The 19,848-nt window shown below is 47.3% G+C and overlaps 1 protein-coding gene across 2 annotated transcripts in view; it reads right to left on the bottom strand.

The window, feature by feature from the left end:
* The window catches only part of GTF2F2 (general transcription factor IIF subunit 2), a 108,388-nt gene that overhangs the window by 66,967 nt on the left and 21,573 nt on the right, over positions 1-19,848 (bottom strand). The window contains exon 5 of one of the 2 annotated variants that reach the window (XM_060233570.1): positions 10,837-10,875. The exons of the other annotated variant lie outside the window; for it this stretch is intronic. Coding sequence (XP_060089553.1) covers positions 10,837-10,875 — 39 coding nt within the window. The remainder of the gene's footprint in view (positions 1-10,836; positions 10,876-19,848) is intronic. 2 annotated transcript variants of the gene reach the window in all.

Consider the following 19,848-nt stretch of genomic DNA (forward strand, 5'->3'; position numbering starts at 1 on the left):
TTGGGGCGTACCGACAGAGGCATAATTTCCAGATTGCAAGATGTCATAGTTCTGCTGTACACTGCATTGGTCAGGGTTGGAACACTTTCCCCGTGAGGGAAGGTTAAAGCGCTTAGAGCTTTTTATCTTGGAAAAACGTCAACTGAGAGGTGACATGATAGAGGCGTACAAGATCACGCATGGGACAGAGAAGGTAGAGAAAGAAGTACTTTTCTCCTTTTCTCACAATACAAGAACTCGTGGGCATTCAATGAAATTGCTGAGCAGCTAGGTTAGAACGGATAAAAGGAAGTCCTTCTTCACCCAAAGGGTGATTAACACGTGGAATTCACTGCCGCAGGAGGTGGTGGCAGCTACAAGCATAGATGGCTTAAAGAGGGAATTGGATAAACATATGGAACAAAGGTCCATCAGTGGCTATTAGCCACAGGGTGTGGATGGAACTCTCTGTCTGGGGCAAGTGTATTCTTGGTGTGTGTGTGTGGGGGGGGGGGTACAGTGGGAGGGCTTCTGGAGTCTTGGTGCCACTGGTGGACCTCCTGATGGCACCTGGGGGTTTTGGGCCACTGTGACAGAGTGTCGGTCTGGATGGGCCACTGGCCTGATCCAACATGGCTTCTCTTATGTTCTTATGTGACACAGAGTGTTGGACTGGATGGGCCATTGGCCTGATCCAACAGGGCTTCTCTTATGTTCTTATGTGACACAGAGTGTTGGACTGGATGGGCCATTGGCCTGATCCAACATGGCTTCTTTTAAGTTCTTATGTGACACAGAGTGTTGGACTGGAGGGGCCATTGGCCTTATCCAACAGGGCTTCTCTTATATTCTTATGCAACACAGAGTGTTGGACTGGATGGGCCATTGGCCTGATCCAACATGGCTTCTCTTATGTTCTTATGTGACACAGAGTGTTGGACTGGATGGGCCACTGGCCTGATCCAACATGGCTTCTCTTATGTTCTTATGTGACACAGAGTGTTGGACTGGATGGGCCATTGGCCTGATCCAACATGGCTTCTCTTATGTTCTTATGTGACACAGAGTGTTAGACTGGATGGGCCACTGGCCTGATCCAACATGGCTTCTCTTATGTTCTTATGCATCTGGAGTATTGTGTAGAGTTCTGGAGGCCACACTTCAAGAAGGATTTGGACAGAATGGAGCGTTTGCAGAGCAGAGTGGCAAGGATGATCGGGGGCCTGGAGGCCAAGTCCTAAGAGGAGGAAAGGCTGAGGGAGACATGATTGCTCTCTACAAGTCTTTGAAGGGCTGTCACTTACAGGAAGGCAGGAGCTGTTCTGTTGGCAGCAGAGGAGAGGACTCTTAATAATGGGGTTAAATTAGGGGTGGGAAGGTACTGGCTGGATATTAGGAAGAAAATTACAATGAGAGTCGTTCAGCATTGGAATCAGCTACTGAGAGAGGTGGTGAGCTCCCCCTCCCTGGCAGTCTGTAAGCAGCAGTTGGATGAAACCTGGTCAGGGTTGCTCTAGGCTGATCCTGCCTTGAGCAGGGGGTTGGACTAGATGGCCTCTAGGGCCCCTTCCAACTCTATGATTCTAAGAACTGGGATATTTATGAAGCATAAACTTTCACCTTCCAGAGCCCACTTGGGAAGACGTGCAAAGTTAGTTCTGAGACTGCAGGCACACACAAACAGATATGAGGCTCGAAAGGCCTAGAAAAACACCCACCTGTGACTTGTATTTTCAAAATAAAAGTGTATACAAGGTAATTATTAAATGGGTGATAACATTCCACTGAAGCAATTTAACAAATGCAGCACATAAGAAATGTGTCACGATTGTCTAAACCTTGTAATACAACTAACAGTGTCATCCAAACAGAATTATACCCGTCGAAGCTCACAGATTTTGACTCTGCGTGGGATGGCACTACAAACCTATTAAACATGCTAATTCTTCTACTCGTCACTTACGCATCTGTGTCCTGCCGTGACTCTCTTGGCCAATAGGGGGCAGCCTGCAGAGGTCCATCGGTGGCAGGTCTCCCCCAAAGTCCCTGGCCGCCAGCCCTTCCCTGGCTTAGGGGCCTTCGCCCCATCTGAAACAGAGGGCCGCTCACCAGCAACAACTAAAGGAGCCCAGATGCCAGCTCTGTCCCGGGGCTCATCACCAGCAAGGGTGGGACTCGGGGCAGGTCGGCCTACCCAGCTGCTGCCTTGGGAGTCTCATTTAACTGCCTAGGAAATGAAATCTCTGTTTACTCGTCAATATTTTGATTGGTCTACTAAGTGGCTTTAGTGGCTTTACTACTACTGGCTTTAAACATATTCGCAATTCCTGCTTTCTGTGTGCAGCACGTGGTACAATCTGGATTATGACTCCGCGTGCATGCGCGCACTGCCTTTCTTCTGGGGCTAGAATTCCAACCCCAATTACAGGGTAAGCACGACAGCCCCCGTGCCCGCAGGGGCCCCTCCACCCTCATGTCCTTCTCCACCACCACCAGGGGAGCTCTGAGGGAGAACTGCCCCATCTACTGGATCTGTGAGGCAAGATTTTTTTTTCTCACACCCCCCCCCCCCCCCGCCGAAGAGGCTGCCCAGGGCAGTTTGCTGTAGTGGTTAAGTGCGCAGACTCTTATCTGGGAAAACCGGGTTTGATTCCCCACTCCTCCACTTGCAGCTGCTGGAATGGCCTGGGTCAGCCATAGCTCTGGCAGAGGTTGTCCTTGAAAGGGCAGCTGCTGTGAGAGCCCTCTCAGCCCCACCCACCTCACAGGGTGTCTGTTGCGGGGGAGGAAGGGAAAGGAGATTGTGAGCCGCTCTGAGACTCTGTCCTTGAAAGGGCAGCTGCTGTGAAAGCCCTCTCAGCCCCACCCACCTCACAGGGTGTCTGTTGTGGGGGAGGAAGGGAAAGGAGATTGTAAGCTGCTCTGAGACTCTGTCCTTGAAAGGGCAGCTTCTGGGGGAGCTCTCTCAGTCCCGCCAACCTCACACAGTGTCTGTTGTGGGGGAGGAAGGGAAAGGAGATTGTGAGCCGCTCTGAGACTCTGATTCAGAGAGAAGGGCGGGGTATACATCTACGGTCTTCTTAGGTTCAAAGACTCTTATCTGGGAGAACTGGGTTTGATTCCCCACTCCTCCACTTGCACCTGCTAGCATGGCCTTGAGTCAGCCATAGCTCTGGCAGAGGTTGTCCTTGAAAGGGCAGCTGCTGTGAGAGCCCTCTCAGCCCCACCCACCTCACAGGGTGTCTGTTGTGGGGGAGGAAGGGAAAGGAGATTGTGAGGCACTCTGAGACTCTGTCCTTGAAAGGGCAGCTGCTGTGAGAGCCCTCTCAGCCCCACCCACCTCACAGGGTGTCTGTTGTGGGGGAAGAAGGGAAAGGAGATTGTGAGCCGCTCTGAGACTCTGTCCTTGAAAGGGCAGCTGCTGTGAGAGCCCTCTCAGCCCCACCCACCTCACAGGGTGTCTGTTGTGGGGGAGGAAGGGAAAGGAGATTGTGAGCCGCTCTGAGACTCTGTCCTTGAAAGGGCAGCTGCTGTGAGAGCCCTCTCAGCCCCACCCACCTCACAGGGTGTCTGTTGTGGGAGAGGAAGGGAAAGGAGATTGTGAGGCGCTCTGAGACTCTGTCCTTGAAAGGGCAGCTGCTGTGAGAGCCCTATCCAGCCCCACCCACCTCACAGGGTGTCTGTTGTGGGGGAGGAAGGGAAAGGAGATTGTGAGCAGCTCTGAGACTCTTCGGAGTGGAGGGCAGGACATAAATCCAATATCATCTTCTTCTTCTCCAATCACTGCAGAGAGTTTAGGCCTGAAGTATGTGTGGGAGGGTCTTTCTCCAGGGACTCTGAAACACACATACACACACCAGGGCCAGGAGGCAACCTGCAAAAGCAATTCTCTTCCAAGACCAGCTCAATTTGAGTCTGGGAGCACCTTTGGAGACCAAGATTTACAGGGCGTGAGTTCCTGAGAGTTTCCTTTGTATCTGAGGAAGGTAGCCTTGTCTCTCCAAAGCTCCTCCCTTGAAACTCTGGTTGGTCTCCAGAGGTGCTCTGATGGACTTGAGCCCAGCTGTTCCGTGGCAGACCAACACAATTCACCCTCTGGAGCGCTCTTCCAAGACAGGGTCCCTGCCAGAAGATGCCAACCAAACCCTCTTTCCTGCCATGAGGAATGGGCAAGAGCACCAGGACTCCTCCTCTTCCGGCCTTGCTCCTGCCCCACTGACGGGACCGGATGACATCTGGGGCAAAAGGAACCACATCACTTCTTTAGAGCATTTCTATTCCACTTCTCCAAGGGGGAGGGACTGCTGGAAGATGCTTTAGGACCACAGAAGTCACAAAATACAGTACAGCTTAGAAAAGGAATTAAACTGACCGATGAATTCACCACATAAAGCCACCTAGCAGTACAGACACAAAGTCATTCAGCTTTCCCCCCCCCCTCTGGTTTTTATTGCAAATTTATTCTCTTATTAGTATTGGTGGGCAAGAATCCAGGGCACAAGTAGCACGAGCCTATTACTGCTCAAACAACACACACGGCACCTCCGAGACAAAACTGAGACTTAGCAGAAGGTCATCAGCATATGGGTGGATTCTGACCCCAGGCCTCCCGATGACCTCGCCACGCTGCTCCACAGAGAGGGACTCCACAGCATATGAACCCTGGAGTCAAACAAGTCTTCTCCAGCACTACCCCCAGGAATTGGCCAACCCAATAGAACATAAGAGAAGCCATGTTGGATCAGGCCAATGGCCCATCCAGTCCAACACTCTGTGTCACATAAGAACATAAGAGAAGCCATGTTGGATCAGGCCAATGGCCCATCCAGTCCAACACTCTGTGTCACAGAAGAACATAAGAGAAGCCATGTTGGATCAGGCCAGTGGCCCATCCAGTCCAACACTCTGTGTCACAGAAGAACATAAGAGAAGCCATGTTGGATTAGGCCAATGGCCCCTCCTGTCCAACACTCTGTGTCACATAAGAGAAGCCATGTTGGATCAGGCCAATGGCCCATCCAGTCCAACACTGTATCACACAGTGGCCAAAAATTCATATATATATATATACACATACACACACACGCACACATATATATACACACTGCGGCTAATAGCCACTGATGGACCTCTGCTCCATATTTTTATCTAACCCCCTTTTGAAGCTGGCTATGATTGTAGTTGCCACCACCTCCTGTGGCAGTGAATTCCACATGTTAACCACCCTTTGGGTGAAGAAGTACCTCCTTTTATCCGTTCTACCCCGACTGCTCATAGGATAGGCACCAAATGCAACACACGTGCCCAGTATACACATGGTGTGGCCCACTGATACTCAAGGCCAGTGTTCTGTGGTGTCAAAAAAGTCCCTGACAATTCCAGGAGAGTTGGCAGGGTTGCCCTCCTCCTTGGACTTAGTACAGGTCCTTTTGCCAGGATAACCGAGGCTGTTTGGGTCCAAAATCAGGCCTGGAATCGGATGGAAATGTGCTCAAGTAACTGAAGAACTGTGCACGCACACAAAAGCTTATAGCCAGAATAAAATTTTGTTGGTCTTGAAGGTGCCGCTGGACTCAAACTTTGTTCTGGTATGATCACCAGCTGCTTGGAGCCGAAGGACCACCACTCACTTTTCTTTTTCCTAAGAAGAGCACGTACATCCGCCACCTTGCATCCCTTTAGGGCTTCCCCTTCCTTCAACAACGAACTGACCGCTGCTTGAATCCAGCCAACTAGACCTTCTGCCTTGCTTTAAAGCACAACGAGGGTCAAAAGCAAAAGTGCTGCAGGTGGGGACAAAGACCCCTTCAGAGTTGTTTTTTCATCCAAATCTGAAGCGGTGCTGGATGCAGGGGGGTGGGGGCTCCAAGCACAGTGGATAAAATCTGATGCTTTCTATTAACAGAGGTTTTGTTAAATTAAAATCAAGTCCGTCAAAATACCAGTAGGGGTGATAATTATACATGAAAAGCCAGTAGATAAAAAGCTTCATAAGGAGCGTGGAATGATCAGTTCTGATCTTGGGACTGGGAAAGTGCTGTTGAGGCTAAGTAATTTATTATGTTGACCGGCAGAACTGCTGTCTAATAGAAAATATTAATCATTATAAATAGAGGTGTACTGCGCATAGTAATTCTAGTACCCCATGCAGCTAAAGATGAAGCACTTCAAAAGGCAATTTCTGCCTTTCATTAGCTTGGAAGGAAATTGCTTAACATCGTGTCCATTCCAGAAACATCACACCAGATCTGTTTAGTTCAAAGGGGTTAGACAAAAGATTATCTCGATCTGTCTGCAGCAACATATTCCCGTGAAGAACAAATAATGCCTGCAATAGGTCTCAATTCATTACTCGAACTCAGCGCCCTTGGGGCGAGACTTATGGGCATATACAGTATTCAAGATGTTCTTGTCCAAATGTAATAATTTTTGCAACAGTCAATACACTACAATATGTTTAATGATAATGCATTGGAGAGTTCAGTGTTTTCGGAAACATGCTGACAGTCTTACCTAACTCTGTGAGAGACCTTCTGTTCAACCAATTCATTTTTGTTTACAACACGGTTTTTTTTTTTTGCTACCTTCGACTTTGATTTTTTTTCCCTACCTTTAAAATGCAAAAAAGGATAACATCCCAAGTGCTCTGGCAGCACTGGGCGCAGCAGTATGTCACTCATTCACAAGGACTGGGTATATTTGCTTATACTTTTAAATTCCATAAATATGTCAAATAATGCGATTTTATATGCTGCTGTTATAAATTATGTATTTATGTTGTTCCATCAGTAAAAGATCAGGTCTGACAGGAAAGTGCTGCATATATTGAACATATGAACATCTCTCACCAAGTCTTGGGCATTGCTTAGGACCAAATCCAGGATCGCCCCACCCCTGGTAGGTTCTGAGACCATCTGCTCCATAGCACAGTCATTGAGAGCGCACAGTCAATCTCTTTCTCTCGACCAGAACACATATTGACCCAATCAATCGGCGGGTAGTTAAAATCACCTATTACAACACAGTTTTTATGTTTAGCCACTATCTTTAATCCTTCCATCATATTATAATCATCCTCTATCTTTTGATTTGGTGGGCGATAACAAACTCCCATAGTTAAATTTCCTTTTGGGCCCTCTATTTCAACCCAAAGCATTTCTAGAAGGGAATCTAATTCTCCGACCTCAGTCTTACTGGACCGTATATTCTCTCTGACATACAGAACCACCCCAACTCCAACCCTTCCCTCCCTATCCTTCCGATATAACTTATATCCAGGAATCACCATGTCCCACTGAGTCTCCTCATTCCACCAAGTTTCTGAAATTCCCACAATGTCTATGTTTTCTCCCAACATTAAACATTCCAATTCACCAATTTTACTTCAAACACTTCTAGCATTTGCATACAAAAATCTATAATTTCCCAGGCAAGCTAGGCCCGCAACCTTCCTCCTGCCGCCTCGAGACATTGGCAGACAGTCCATACTGTTTGTCACCATCACAGTGGACAACTCTGATCCGTTACCCGGTAGAAAGTAACAGCTAACCTTTCATCTCTTTGAGATGAGTCCTCCCGAACCAGAGACATTTCATCTCCTATCGGCTTTCCCCCAAGATTTAGTTTAAAAACTGCTCTGCCACCTTTTTGATTTTAAGCGCCAGCAGCCTGGTTCCATCTGGGGACAAGTGGAGACCGTCTCTTTTGTACAGCTCCCACTTGTTCCAGAAAGCATCCCAGTGCCTAACAAACTTAAACCCTTCCTCCTTACACCATCGTCTCATCCACACATTGGGACTTATAATTTGTGCCTGTCTCTCCTGCCCTGCATGTGGAACAGGTAGCACTTCTGAGAAGGCTACCTTGGAGGTCCTGGCTTTAAGTCTCCCACCTAGCAGCCTAAATTTTTCCTCCAGGACCTCACGACTGCATTTCCCCACATCGTTGGTGCCAACACGCACCACGACCACAGGCTCCTCCCCAGCACTGTCTATCAGTCTATCTACTACACACATAATGTCCGCTACCTTCACACCAGGCAGGCAAGTCATCATACGGTCAGTATGCGGTTTTGCCACCCAGCTGTCTACTTGCCTAAGGATCGAATCACCAACTACCAAGACCCTTCCTCTCTCCCTGCCCAGGAATGGTTCCTTGGCGCGAAAGGATTCCCGCTCACCAACTGAAGAAGAGGTCCCTTCTGAGGGCGCATTCCCCTTATCCTCAGCACGGTGCCCTGTTCCCTCTCAACCCTCACCCTCCCTGGCAGCAACGGGGCTGCCATATTCAGAGCGGGGCTCATCTAATACGCCCCCGAGAGTCTTCCCCGAATGCCTAACTGACCGTCTCTGCTTCTCCAGGGCAGTCACCTCAGCCTCAAGGGTACGAACTCGTTCCCTGAGGACCAGGAGCTCCTTGCATCGAGCACACACCCAAGACTTCTGTCCTGTGGGGAGATAGTCATACATGTGACACTCAGTGCAAAACACTGGAAAGCCCCCCCCCCCCCCCCCTGCTGGCATTCTACCTTCATGATAGGTTTTTTTTGTTTTTATTTTTTTAAATCTACAGTCCTCTTTAAATCCTGTTTGTTTAAGTGGCTCCCCTTCTGGAGGGTCAACTTACCTTATTGGGAGAACAAGGAAATTAGGAATCTGGGTTCCTGGTCCTTACAGAGCCCCCAGGCTAAGAGCCACAGGCCAAGAGCCCTTTAGCTCTCGCCCTTCGGCTCGCGCCTCTAGCAAGGCGCAGCTTAAAATGCAACTAGGGTGGGGAGCACAGCCACACCTAAGCAATCAGCAACAATCACTTTCAATCACCTTCACCTCCAGCCCACTCAACCAAACAAACAGCAGTTCCCCAGCTACCACAGCTCAGCCGTCTCAGCTTATCTCAGCTCTGCTCTCCCTCAGACCTCTCTGAGATGGAGGGGGAAAAAATGGAGAAAAATAAATGAAAAAAGGTAAAAAGAAAAAATGTTCAGACCATGTGTCTGAAAAGGAGTCCTCCAGGAAAAAACCACTTGCAGTAAACACACAAGAAGAAAAGGAGAGGGGGAAAAATATAAGAACGAAGAGTTCTTATTTATGTTAGTTGAGCTAGTATCTATCAGGCTGTGTCAATATTATGCAAAGATAGTAGTTTGTTTAAAAAAACAACCTTCTTGCTTCTAACAACAAATTAACAAACCCCAAACAGCGATAAGTCTTATATTAAACAAAGCCTTTTTACTACAACCATCTTTGATATCACCTAGCCAAAACAGCTCAACTCACAGAAACAGAAACAGTTCACTGTCCTGTCTTTTTCAGAACAAGTAATTCAATGGAGTCCAGGTCCCAACAAGCTCGTCCAACTGTTCCAAGTTATAAACTGTAATCCAGGGCTGAAGGCCCCATTTGTATAATCCACAGACAAGAGCAGAAATTAAAAGTAGCCCCCCCCCCCCAAAATAAAGCAATCCAGATGAACCCAAAATGAAAATGAAGAAATAAAAACTCCACAGAGAGAGAAGGGGGAAAAAATGGAGAAAAATAAATGAAAAAAAGGTAAAAAGAAAAAATGTTCAGGCCATACGTTTGAAAAGGAGTCCTCCAGGGAAAAAACACTTGCAATAAACACACAAGAAGAAAAGGAGAGGGGGAAAAAATAAAGCCAAAATTAAAAAACCATATCCATAATATCCAGCATCAGGGGTTTATAATCCACTTAGAAGCTTTCACAGTTATTCTTACAACAGTCAACAATATAGCTGCATTTTATAATCCACTGTACAAAACCAATGTGACCTTAAGTATATATTTAGGACCCACGAAGACTTACTCAGAATACTTCAACATAAACTTCAAACTCCTTCCTTTTCTTATATCTTTCAAAGTCTCAGAGATTTATGTAACACTGTATCTGTCCTATAAAGTTCAGTTCTTTACAATATTCATTAACAACTGAGCCTTCTTACACCACCTGTCCTTCTCATCCACATATGCTTGCAAGGGGCTTTCCAGCAGCAAGATCTTCCTTCCCCCAAAAAGTTTAAGACAGATCAATTCCATTCAGTCATCAAGTCTTTTCTATCTTTAGAGACTGGTGTGATTCATATTTCCCCAGGATAACATTGAGAAATTAGGCAGAAGCTTTTGGAGGCCTCCAAGGAGGAAAGGAGAGAGTTGTATCCCCCACCCTTTCTCGCCACTTTTGCCTCTGTCCGTGCTCCGCTTTACTCCCAACTTTCCAGTCCCCCTGGGTGCACGAATGTCACTTCAGGATTCAGTATTAGAAGAAAAAAGAGACAATCTTCTTCATAGAGGTAATACAGCTTGTTCAACTCATGCAGAAGCCCTTGATGCAAAGATAAGAAGAGGTCTGGCAGTCAACCCCAATGCCATTTAAAAATAGCGATCGGAGCAGTGAGGCCCACAGTGAGCTGTGCTCGGGAGACAGCCGCTGCTGTCAGTCCCGAACTCCAGCTCAAGCTGTCCGCCTTCCGAGACCCTTCCTGGGTCCCAGAGTCAGGTCTCCCAGTAGGAGAGATCCCTTGACTGCTTGCTTAAAAAATGGCTTCAGACGAGCTGGTCCGAGTCGCTCCTTAGTTCAAGTCGCCAACACCGGAAGTCTCGGGAATAAGTTTCCGATAGAAACCAGAGACTTAGTGATTATTGCAACTTGTACTGAACACAGTGAAAAGTTCCAAGGAATGCGAGCACTTTGCCGCTTTCTTCTTCCCAATGACTATATTCTGAATTAAAATCCTCAGAAGACTCTAAATAACTTCTCGTAACGAAAGCAAAATGCAAACCCTAAAAATGGAGGCCTCTTTCTCAGCTGCAAAAGGATCGAACTGTTGCCAGACACACTTACCAGCATTGCCGCTCTCCGATTTTTCATCTGTCTGGTGCTCTGGAAAACAACAACGAAGAGAGGGTTAGGACTTGGTGGTCTCAGGTATCATGAAGAAGAAGAAGAAGAAGATATTGGATTTATATCCCGCCCTCCACTCCGAAGAGTCTCAGAGCCGCTCACAATCTCCTTTACCTTCCTCCCCCACAACAGACACCTTGTGAGGTGGGTGGGGCTGGAGAGGGCTCTCACAGCAGCTGCCCTTTCAAGGACAACCTCTGCCAGAGCTATGGCTGCCCCAAGGCCATTCCAGCAGGTGCAAGTGGAGGAGTGGGGAATCAAACCCGGTTCTCCCAGATAAGAGTCCACACACTTAACCACTACACCAAACTGGCTCTCCACATGAACTGGAGTAACCATACTCTACAGACTACTGAAAGCTGCCTGGGGAGACTTCCGTAGACACCTGCACTCCACACAAGACTTGCGGCAAACTGTGTTCCCCTGGAGAAATCTGACGTGTCCACCGTTAGGTCACCTGAGACCCATCCGAAGAGGGGGCAAAGGCCTGAATATACTGGCCCAGGTGCTTCTGCACTGCTCACTAGGGACTCATCTGCAAGCCCAGGGCAGCCTTGGGGACTGACGGCTTTGGCGAACTCTCTCTGCTGAAGTCAGGGCGAACTGGAGATGAGACCGGGGAAGAGAGGGAAACACGAAACCGGGAGACGGAAAGGAAGGGGAGAAGGGACCGCCGAGAGACTCGTCTCACACTGCTGCGTCTTGGCAGCCAGCTAAAAACCCTGAACATAAATGCAGGTGTGAGATGCATCACATTTATTTGTGATATTATTTCCACTTATATTCTGCATTCCCTGCAAGCAGGCTCAGGACAGATTACACTGGGATAGACGGCTGCCTTTCATATGAACATATGAAGAACATATGAAGCTGCCTTATACTGAATCAGACCCTCCTGGGTCCATCAAAGTCAGTATTGTCTTCTCAGACTGGCAGTGGCTCTCCAGGGTCTCAAGCTGAGGCTTTTCACACCTATTTGCCTAGACCCTTTTTAATTGGAGATGTCGGGGATTGAACCTGGGACCTTCTGCTTACCAAGCAGATGCTCTACCACTGAGCCACCGTCCCTCCCCTTCAGGTATGCTGGAGCCAGCCAGTCTCCGTGAGAAATAGTACTGGCCTGCGCACCACTTTAGTACCCATGGCTGCAGCCAGTTGTGCAAAGCTGCGACTCCGCTCTCTTTCAGAAGCAGTTTCAGATATTCGATTCCAGAGGCCAGCAACGCAGCCAGATGGGGCTATCATGATCACTGCAAGGGGCTTTGTGGGTTTTAAACACTATTATACTCAATAAGCCTCCAGGGTGGGGAAAACTACATTAACAACAACAATTTATTATTACTTTAAATTTCTATCCCGCCCTCTCCGCAAGCGGACTCAGGGCGGCTAACAACATTCATTTTTACAGATTAAAACCAATAAAAAAATAATTACAATTTAAAATTACGGTATTTAATAACATTTCATTTCATGGTGCTGTATCACTACAATATAATATAAGCGGTGATCATATAGTGCTCTGTGATGTCGGGTGGCAGCTCTCTCCCGGTTAGATCTCAAAGGACGGTCGAAACAGTTCGGTCTTACAGGCCCTGCGGAAAGTAGAGAGATCCCGCAGGGCCCTTATGGCCTCCGGGAGAGCATTCCACAATTCTGGTGCTGCCACCAAGAAGGCCCTAGCTCGCGTCAGACGCAACCTAGCCACCTTTGGTCCAGGGATGGACAATAGATTTTTTTGTCCCTGTACACAGTGCTCTCCGGGGAACATGTGGAGAAAGGCGGTCCCACAGATAAGACAGGCCCCTGACCATAGAGGTCTTTAAAGGTTTTAACAACAAAACCCCTCCCACATCACCAACAATAAATACACAAATAATGCTCCGCTGGCGGTTCATCTTGGGAGGTTCATCAGAAGCAACAAGTAGAGGAGAAGATTTCAGAGCCTGGAAGAACCGTGGCTTCACACACGACGTCAGAGGCATGCCAGTTGCCAAAGGAAATGGAGGAGGAGGACTAAAACAGAGTTGTTCAGTAGGGCTATTTTCATGAAGGCAACAGGCTTGTAATTCAGCGTTTATGAAATGTATAATGGATGGATCCTACTGTTTCATGTCATTATTCTCTAACGGCAGGATCCAGCCTGGTGTAGTGGTTAAGTGTGCAGACTCTTATCTGAAAGAACCGGGTTTGATTCTCCGCTCCTCCACTTGCAGCCTTGGAATGGCCTTGGGTCAGCCGTGGCTCTCACAGAACTGTCCTTGGAAGGGCAGCTGCTGTAAGAGCTCTCTCAACCCCACCTACCTCACAGGTGTCTCTTGTGGGGGAGGAAGGTAAAGGAGATGGTGACCGCTCTGAGATTCAGAGTATAGGGCGGGATATAAATCCAACGTCATCGTCTTCTTTGCCTCGTTGTTATTGTTGCTTGAGTGCTACAACCCACCTTGGTGAGAAAGGTGGACTAGAAATAAAGGAGCAAACAGTTCCTGCCAGCTTCACTTCTTGCAGTGGATGGACTTGCCCCAAAGCACCCAGGCCAAGAACCCCTACAGCTCTTCCTGCAACCCGGAAACTGCTGCTAAGCTGCTCATTTCCAGCTGCCTGGTTCTCCAGAGCATCACTTAGGAAGGCATCGCCCTCGAGGTGCAGCCGAACGGGACCTCCTTTCAGATCCCTGGCCTGGGGCATCCCCCCCCCCCCCCAGGATCCAGCAGCGGTCATTCTGAAGCCACCAGCCGAATAACCTCAGAGGCAGGGCGGCAGGAACGGGGGTGGAGAAGAAAAGTTACCGTTACATTTCTAGACGCTGTAAGCTGTTCTGAGGACCTTGCGATTGAAAAGCTGGGTATAAATCTAACAAACAAACTGCCGGTCATCGAAAGGAAACCCACAACAATTAGACCACTTCCCATGCTTTGGGGATTCTATGAAGGCACGTAAAAGCAGCAATGAACCCAGAGCTAACACACCTTGGATGTGGCTGCAGTTCTCTTTCCAACCTGATACAAGTTCGTTTATTACAGCTTCACTCCGCACAGCCCTCCCTATCCAAACGTTCCCCAATCAAAACTGAAACCGAACGACTGTGTGCCACTCAGAGCACTGCTTGACAGCAATAAAAAATCCAATCAGGGCAGCAAAAGAGGAGCAACAGCCCACTGTCTAGGGGATGCCGTACATGTCTCAAGTTTATCTCTTTCTCAGCTGTCAGCAATTTATTCCCTCCGTTCCATCAAGCGAGTGATCTGTCCACTTGGTTAAAAAAAATAAAAGGTAAAGGTAGTCCCCCTGTGCAAGCACCAGACGTTTTCATGGCAGACTTTTTTTTACGGGGTGGTTTGCCATTGCCTTCCCCAGTCGTCGTTGTTACCACTGGCCACATGGTAGCATACCCCAAAATAACACTAGGTTGAAAAAGTGAAATACATTTCGAGGTGGCATTTATTCTGACCCCCTAGAAACTACAGGGGATGCAGAATTCTTTGCCCAGAGTTTTATAACCCTGGGAAGAAACACCCAAAGCATAACATGACAAATTGAGATCCATACCCCCTTGCAAAAAAAAAGGATCCTTAAGACACATCGGGCTTTGGTTACCTATATTTTCTGTCAACCGAGATTGAGAGATGGCTAGAAGAACACAGTCACTTGTAACGGTATGTATTGCCACCCTTACATTGCATTTTTATGGTATGTAAGGACAGCACTGCGTTTGGGCTTTTCCATTTTTATAGCACGCCTGGACTGTGCATTTCTCACTTATGCTGTGCCTTCATTGCTTCATAGAAGATGAAGAAGATTTTGGATTTATATCCCACCCTATACTCTGAATCTCAGAGCGGTCACAATCTCCTCTACCTTCCCGCCCCCCCACAACAAACACCCTGTGAGGTAGGTGGGGCTGAGAGTGCTTTTACAGCAGCTGCCCTTTCCAGGACAGCTTCTATGAAAGCTATGGCTGACCCAAGGCCATGCTAGCAGGTGCAAGTGGAGGAGTGGGGAATCAAACCCGGTTCTCCCAGATAAGAGTCCGCACACTTAACCACTACACCAAACTGGCTCTCATAGGGGAAAACAAGACAGAAAGCTCTATTCATTGCTGTCTCCCTTGATAACCAATTTGTCGTGGAGACATTTCACGCCCCTCTCTGCCTGTGGAAGTATCACATAAGTCACCTGCACCTGGAATGACATGAGAGCCAAAGCCACACTGAGCACAGCGGGCCACCATTAGCACATACTGCCCCCTCCAGGTGGCCACAAGCCTTGCTTCACCCTCTGACCGCAGGCCTGTCACTCTGTCAAGCATCGATATTTTGCAATAATCAAGCTTTTGTTCTTTAATCAAAACTTGCTTTATTGTTAAACTCCATGACTTGATCCAAGGATGGACTCCTTGGAAGTAATGACAGACATAGTATTGAATAGTATCATACAGGCAGACTTCAAAAGGTTGTGTTACGGATAACTTCAAAAGGATAACATAAAGATGCAAATAGGGTTGTGGGTTCAAAGGCTACTCACTAGTATCTCTTTTATGGCTAAGGAATGCTAGCTAATAAAAACATCTCCTGTTCTCACACATTCTCAGAGAGTTGATAAGACTTGGCTGTGTGAATCTGGGGGAGAGGCACTCTACACCATTAAGGTTACTCTAAACATCCTGGATCCAGATGGATTTATTACACAGCCATGTGAAAGGAGAGGTGGGGGGGAGAGAAAGAAAGGGAAAAAGTCAAAGGTGAGGCTATACTTTATCCCTGGCCTGTTTACTGGGTACATATAGAAACAGTATTTAGAAATAGCATGCTTGACACTCTCCTAGACTCTACCTGGCAAATCCCACCTGAGCTATGCTGAATCTCTAAACAGAATCATTATGATTTTCAAAACGCACATGCCCTCTTGACTCTTCCAACACCAAGCAGGAATGGAGGAGGCCAGATTTCAAAGTCAGGTGAGAAAAGGCTCTGTCATGTCGTGTCCCAGGAAAACCCCACATTTGCCTGGCGAATGGGAATAACAGAGACGCACTTCATAGAGCTTTTAAAGCAAATAAGGACACATTCATTACATAGGGCTATGTTTATAGACAGCCTTCTTCTCTAGCAAGATGCTAGCAAAAGCAGCTAAGAATTTTAAAAAGTAAAGATTGCCTCAAAAAACCTACAGAAAATCCAGCAGTTTTACTAAAACTTTGTCATAACAACTGGATCACTATTTTAAGCTGAATGATATCATATAGCACAAATGCACCTTGGCCTTAACTGTTCAGAGTGGTGCTATTTTTATTCACACATCCTACAGCTGCAGAGACAGGTGTAGAGTCTGGAGCAGACAAGGATTTGCTGGTGTTGTTACGGAGCAGCAGAAACATGAAGAGTAGAGCTAGGGATGTGTATCTGCACACGAGTGAACATGCCCTGAACATGAGTCAACAGTGTGATGCGGTGCCTAAAAAGGCAAACGCAATTTGGGGCTGTATCAACAGAAGTATAGTGTCCAGATCACGTGATGTGATGGTATCGCTTTATTCTGCTCTGGTAAGACCTCACCTGGAGTATTGTATTTAGTTTTGGGCACCACATTTTAAGAAGGATATACACAAGCTGGAATGGGTCCAGAGGAGGGCGACGAAGATGGTGAGGGGTCTGGAGACTAAGTCCTATGAGGAAAAGTTGAAGGAGCTGGGGATGTTTAGCCTGGAGAGGAGGCGGCTGAGAGGTGATATGATCACCATCTTCAAGTACTTAAAGGGCTGTCACGTAGAGGATGTCATGGAATTGTTTTCTGTGGCCCCAGAAGGCAGGACCAGAACCAATGGGTTGAAATTAAATCAAAAGAGTTTCTGGCTCAATATGAGGAAGAACTCCCTGAGAGTCAGACTGGTTCTTCAGTGGAACAGGCTTCCTTGGGAGATGGTGGGCTCTCCTTCCTTGGGAGATTTTTAAACAGAGGCTGGATGGCCATCTGACAGCAATGAAGATCCTGTGAATTTAGGGGGAGGTGTTTGTGAGTTTCCTGCATTGTGCAGGGGTTGGACTAGATGACCCTGGAGGTCCCTTCAGCTCTATGATTCTATGCACATGTCCAGTCCTGAAACCTGGAAAACCTAACATCTGATGAAAAGTTACAGAACAATATCCCTTCTGCGCTCCTGTTATAAACTGCTCAAGAAGCTAATGCTGAACAGAATCAGTAACAGAATTGTAAAGCAGCAGTACTGCAGTACTGTGATCTGAACTCTCTGCTCATGACCTGAGTTTTATCCCAGCGAAAGCTGGTTCAGGTAGCTGGCCCAAGGTTGACTCAGCCTTCCATCCTTCCGAGGTCAGTAACATGAGTACCCAGCTTGCTGGGGGGATAGCGTAGAGGACTGGGGAAGGCAATGGCAAACCACCCTGTAAAAAGTCTGCCGTGAAAACGTTGTGAAAGCAACGTCACCCCAGAGTCGGAAACGACTGCAGCTTGCACAGGGGACCTTTCCTTCCCTTTCCTCTTATAGAACAAGCAGGCTTTAGTCCCTGTTGTAGTTGTGGAGACCAGGTTCTCAGCTTAACAACTTTCATGGAGGCAGGGAATCAGAAGCTTCTTAAGACATCAGCAGTTTTCATCTATCTGACTGCTGCTTATGACACAAGGGACAGTCTGCTGTATAAGTTTCTGCAAGTCTTCCCCACAGAACATTATTTCGACTCTTAACATGCTGAGTGATTGAACTTTCCAAGTAATCACAGGTCAATCAGCAAGCAGAAGAAACTGAATAATGGTCTAGCCCAGAGCTCGGTTCTCGCTCAGTTCATTTCAATCCTGTCAGTATCATAATGCCCCTGTATAAATCGATGGTGCGGTCCCATTTGGAATACTGTGTGCAATTCTGGTCACTGCATCTCAAAAAGGATATTATAGCATTGGAAAAAGCCCAGAAAAGGGCAACTAGAATGATTAAAGGTTTGGAACATTTTCCCTATGAAGAAAGATGAAAAAGCTTGGGGCTCTTCAGCTTGGAGAAACGTCGACTGCGGAGTGACATGATAGAGGTCTACAAGATTATGCAGGAGATGGAGAAGGTAGAGAAAGAAGTACTTTTCTCCCTTTCTCACAATACAAGAACTCGTAGGCGTTCAATGAAATTGCTGAGCAGTCAGGTTAAAATGGATAGAAGGAAGTACTTCTTCACCCAAAAGGAATATGGAATTCACTGCCACAGCAGGTGGTGGTGGCTACAAGCATAGGCAGCTTTAAAAGGAGATTGGATAAAAATATGGAGCAGAGGTCCATCAGTGGCTATTAGCCAAAGTATATATATATGTGTGCGTGTGTATATATATATATACACACACATATATATATTGGCCACTGTGTGGCCACAGAGTGTTGGACTGGATGGGCTATAGGTCTGATCCAACATGGCTCCTCTTACGTTCTTATGTGACAGAATGTTGGACTGGATGGCCATTGATCTGATCCAACATGGCTTCTCTTATGTGACACACAGCGTTGGACTGGATGGGCCATTGGCCTGATCCAACATGGCTTCTCTTATGTTCTCATGAGACACAGAGTGTTGAACTGGATGGGCCATTGGTATGATCTAACATGGCTCCTCTTATGTTCTTATGTGACACAGAGAGTTGGACTGGATGGGCCATTGGCCTGATCCAACATGGCATCTCTTATGTTCCTCTGTGACACAGAGTGTTGGACTGGATGGGCCATTGGCCTGACCCAACATGGCTTCTCTTATGTGACACAGAGTGTTGGACTGGATGGCCATTGATCTGATCCAACATGGCTTCTCTTATGTGACACACAACGTTGGACTGGATGGGCCATTGGCCTGATCCAACATGGCTTCTCTTATGTTCTCATGAGACACAGAGTGTTGAACTGGATGGGCCATTGGTATGATCTAACATGGCTCCTCTTATGTTCTTATGTGACACAGAGTGTTGGAATGGATGGGCATTGGCCTGATCCAACATGGCTTCTCTTATGTTCTTCTGTGACACATAGCGTTGGACTGGATGGGCCACTGGCCTGATCCAACATGGCTTCTCTTATGTTCTTATGTGACACAGAGTGTTGGACTGGATGGGCCATTGGCCTGATCCAACATGGCTTCTCTTATGTTCTTATGTGACACAGAGTGTTGGACTGGATGGGCCATTGGCCTGATCCAACATGGCTTCTCTTATGTTCTTCTGTGACACAGAGTGTTGGACTGGATGGGCCATTGGCCTGATCCAACATGGCTTCTCTTATGTTCCTCTGTGACACAGAGTGTTGGACTGGATGGGCCATTGGCCTGATCCAACATGGCTTCTCTTATGTTCTTCTGTGACACAGAGTGTTGGACTGGAAGGGCCATTGGCCTGATCCAACATGGCTTCTCTTACGTTCTTATCTCTGATGTCCAACTGATATGTCCCGAGTTACATAAGGAGTCTTGTCAGCATGGCTGATTTCGCATTTCTCATCCAGGTTTGAGAGGCACACGACTGAAGCCACCTTGGAAACAATTTGAGCAAGCAAAGGCCAGTTCTTGGTTGGGCCAGGAGACACAGACAATCTGGGTCATTTCAGAGGTGCTCCTCTCCTGACACGATTCTTCTCTGCAGAGTCACCGGAAAATAACAGCAAGAGCTGCAGGAGGAACACAGACCTCCTACATGCCTGCAACCTACACCATGGAGCTAATTCTTCACCCACACTGGAACCTTGCAGCCTTGACAAGAATTCACACATTTCTGAAGAGCAGCTGGCATGAGCCAGCTGAAAAGGACAGCCTAAAATAGAGTGTCACTGCTCACCAGGTTATACTGTAATTGCATATTTGAGAACAGAAAAAAGCAAGTTTGTTCAGGTGACCTGCTAATATTGAAATATATGCAACCAATGCAGAACAGACGCGCCTTACCATAAAAGCGAGACAAAAATAACCTGAAGTATGAA

This window comes from Heteronotia binoei, chromosome 3, assembly GCF_032191835.1.
Source record: "Heteronotia binoei isolate CCM8104 ecotype False Entrance Well chromosome 3, APGP_CSIRO_Hbin_v1, whole genome shotgun sequence".
Classification (NCBI taxonomy): domain Eukaryota; kingdom Metazoa; phylum Chordata; class Lepidosauria; order Squamata; family Gekkonidae; genus Heteronotia; species Heteronotia binoei.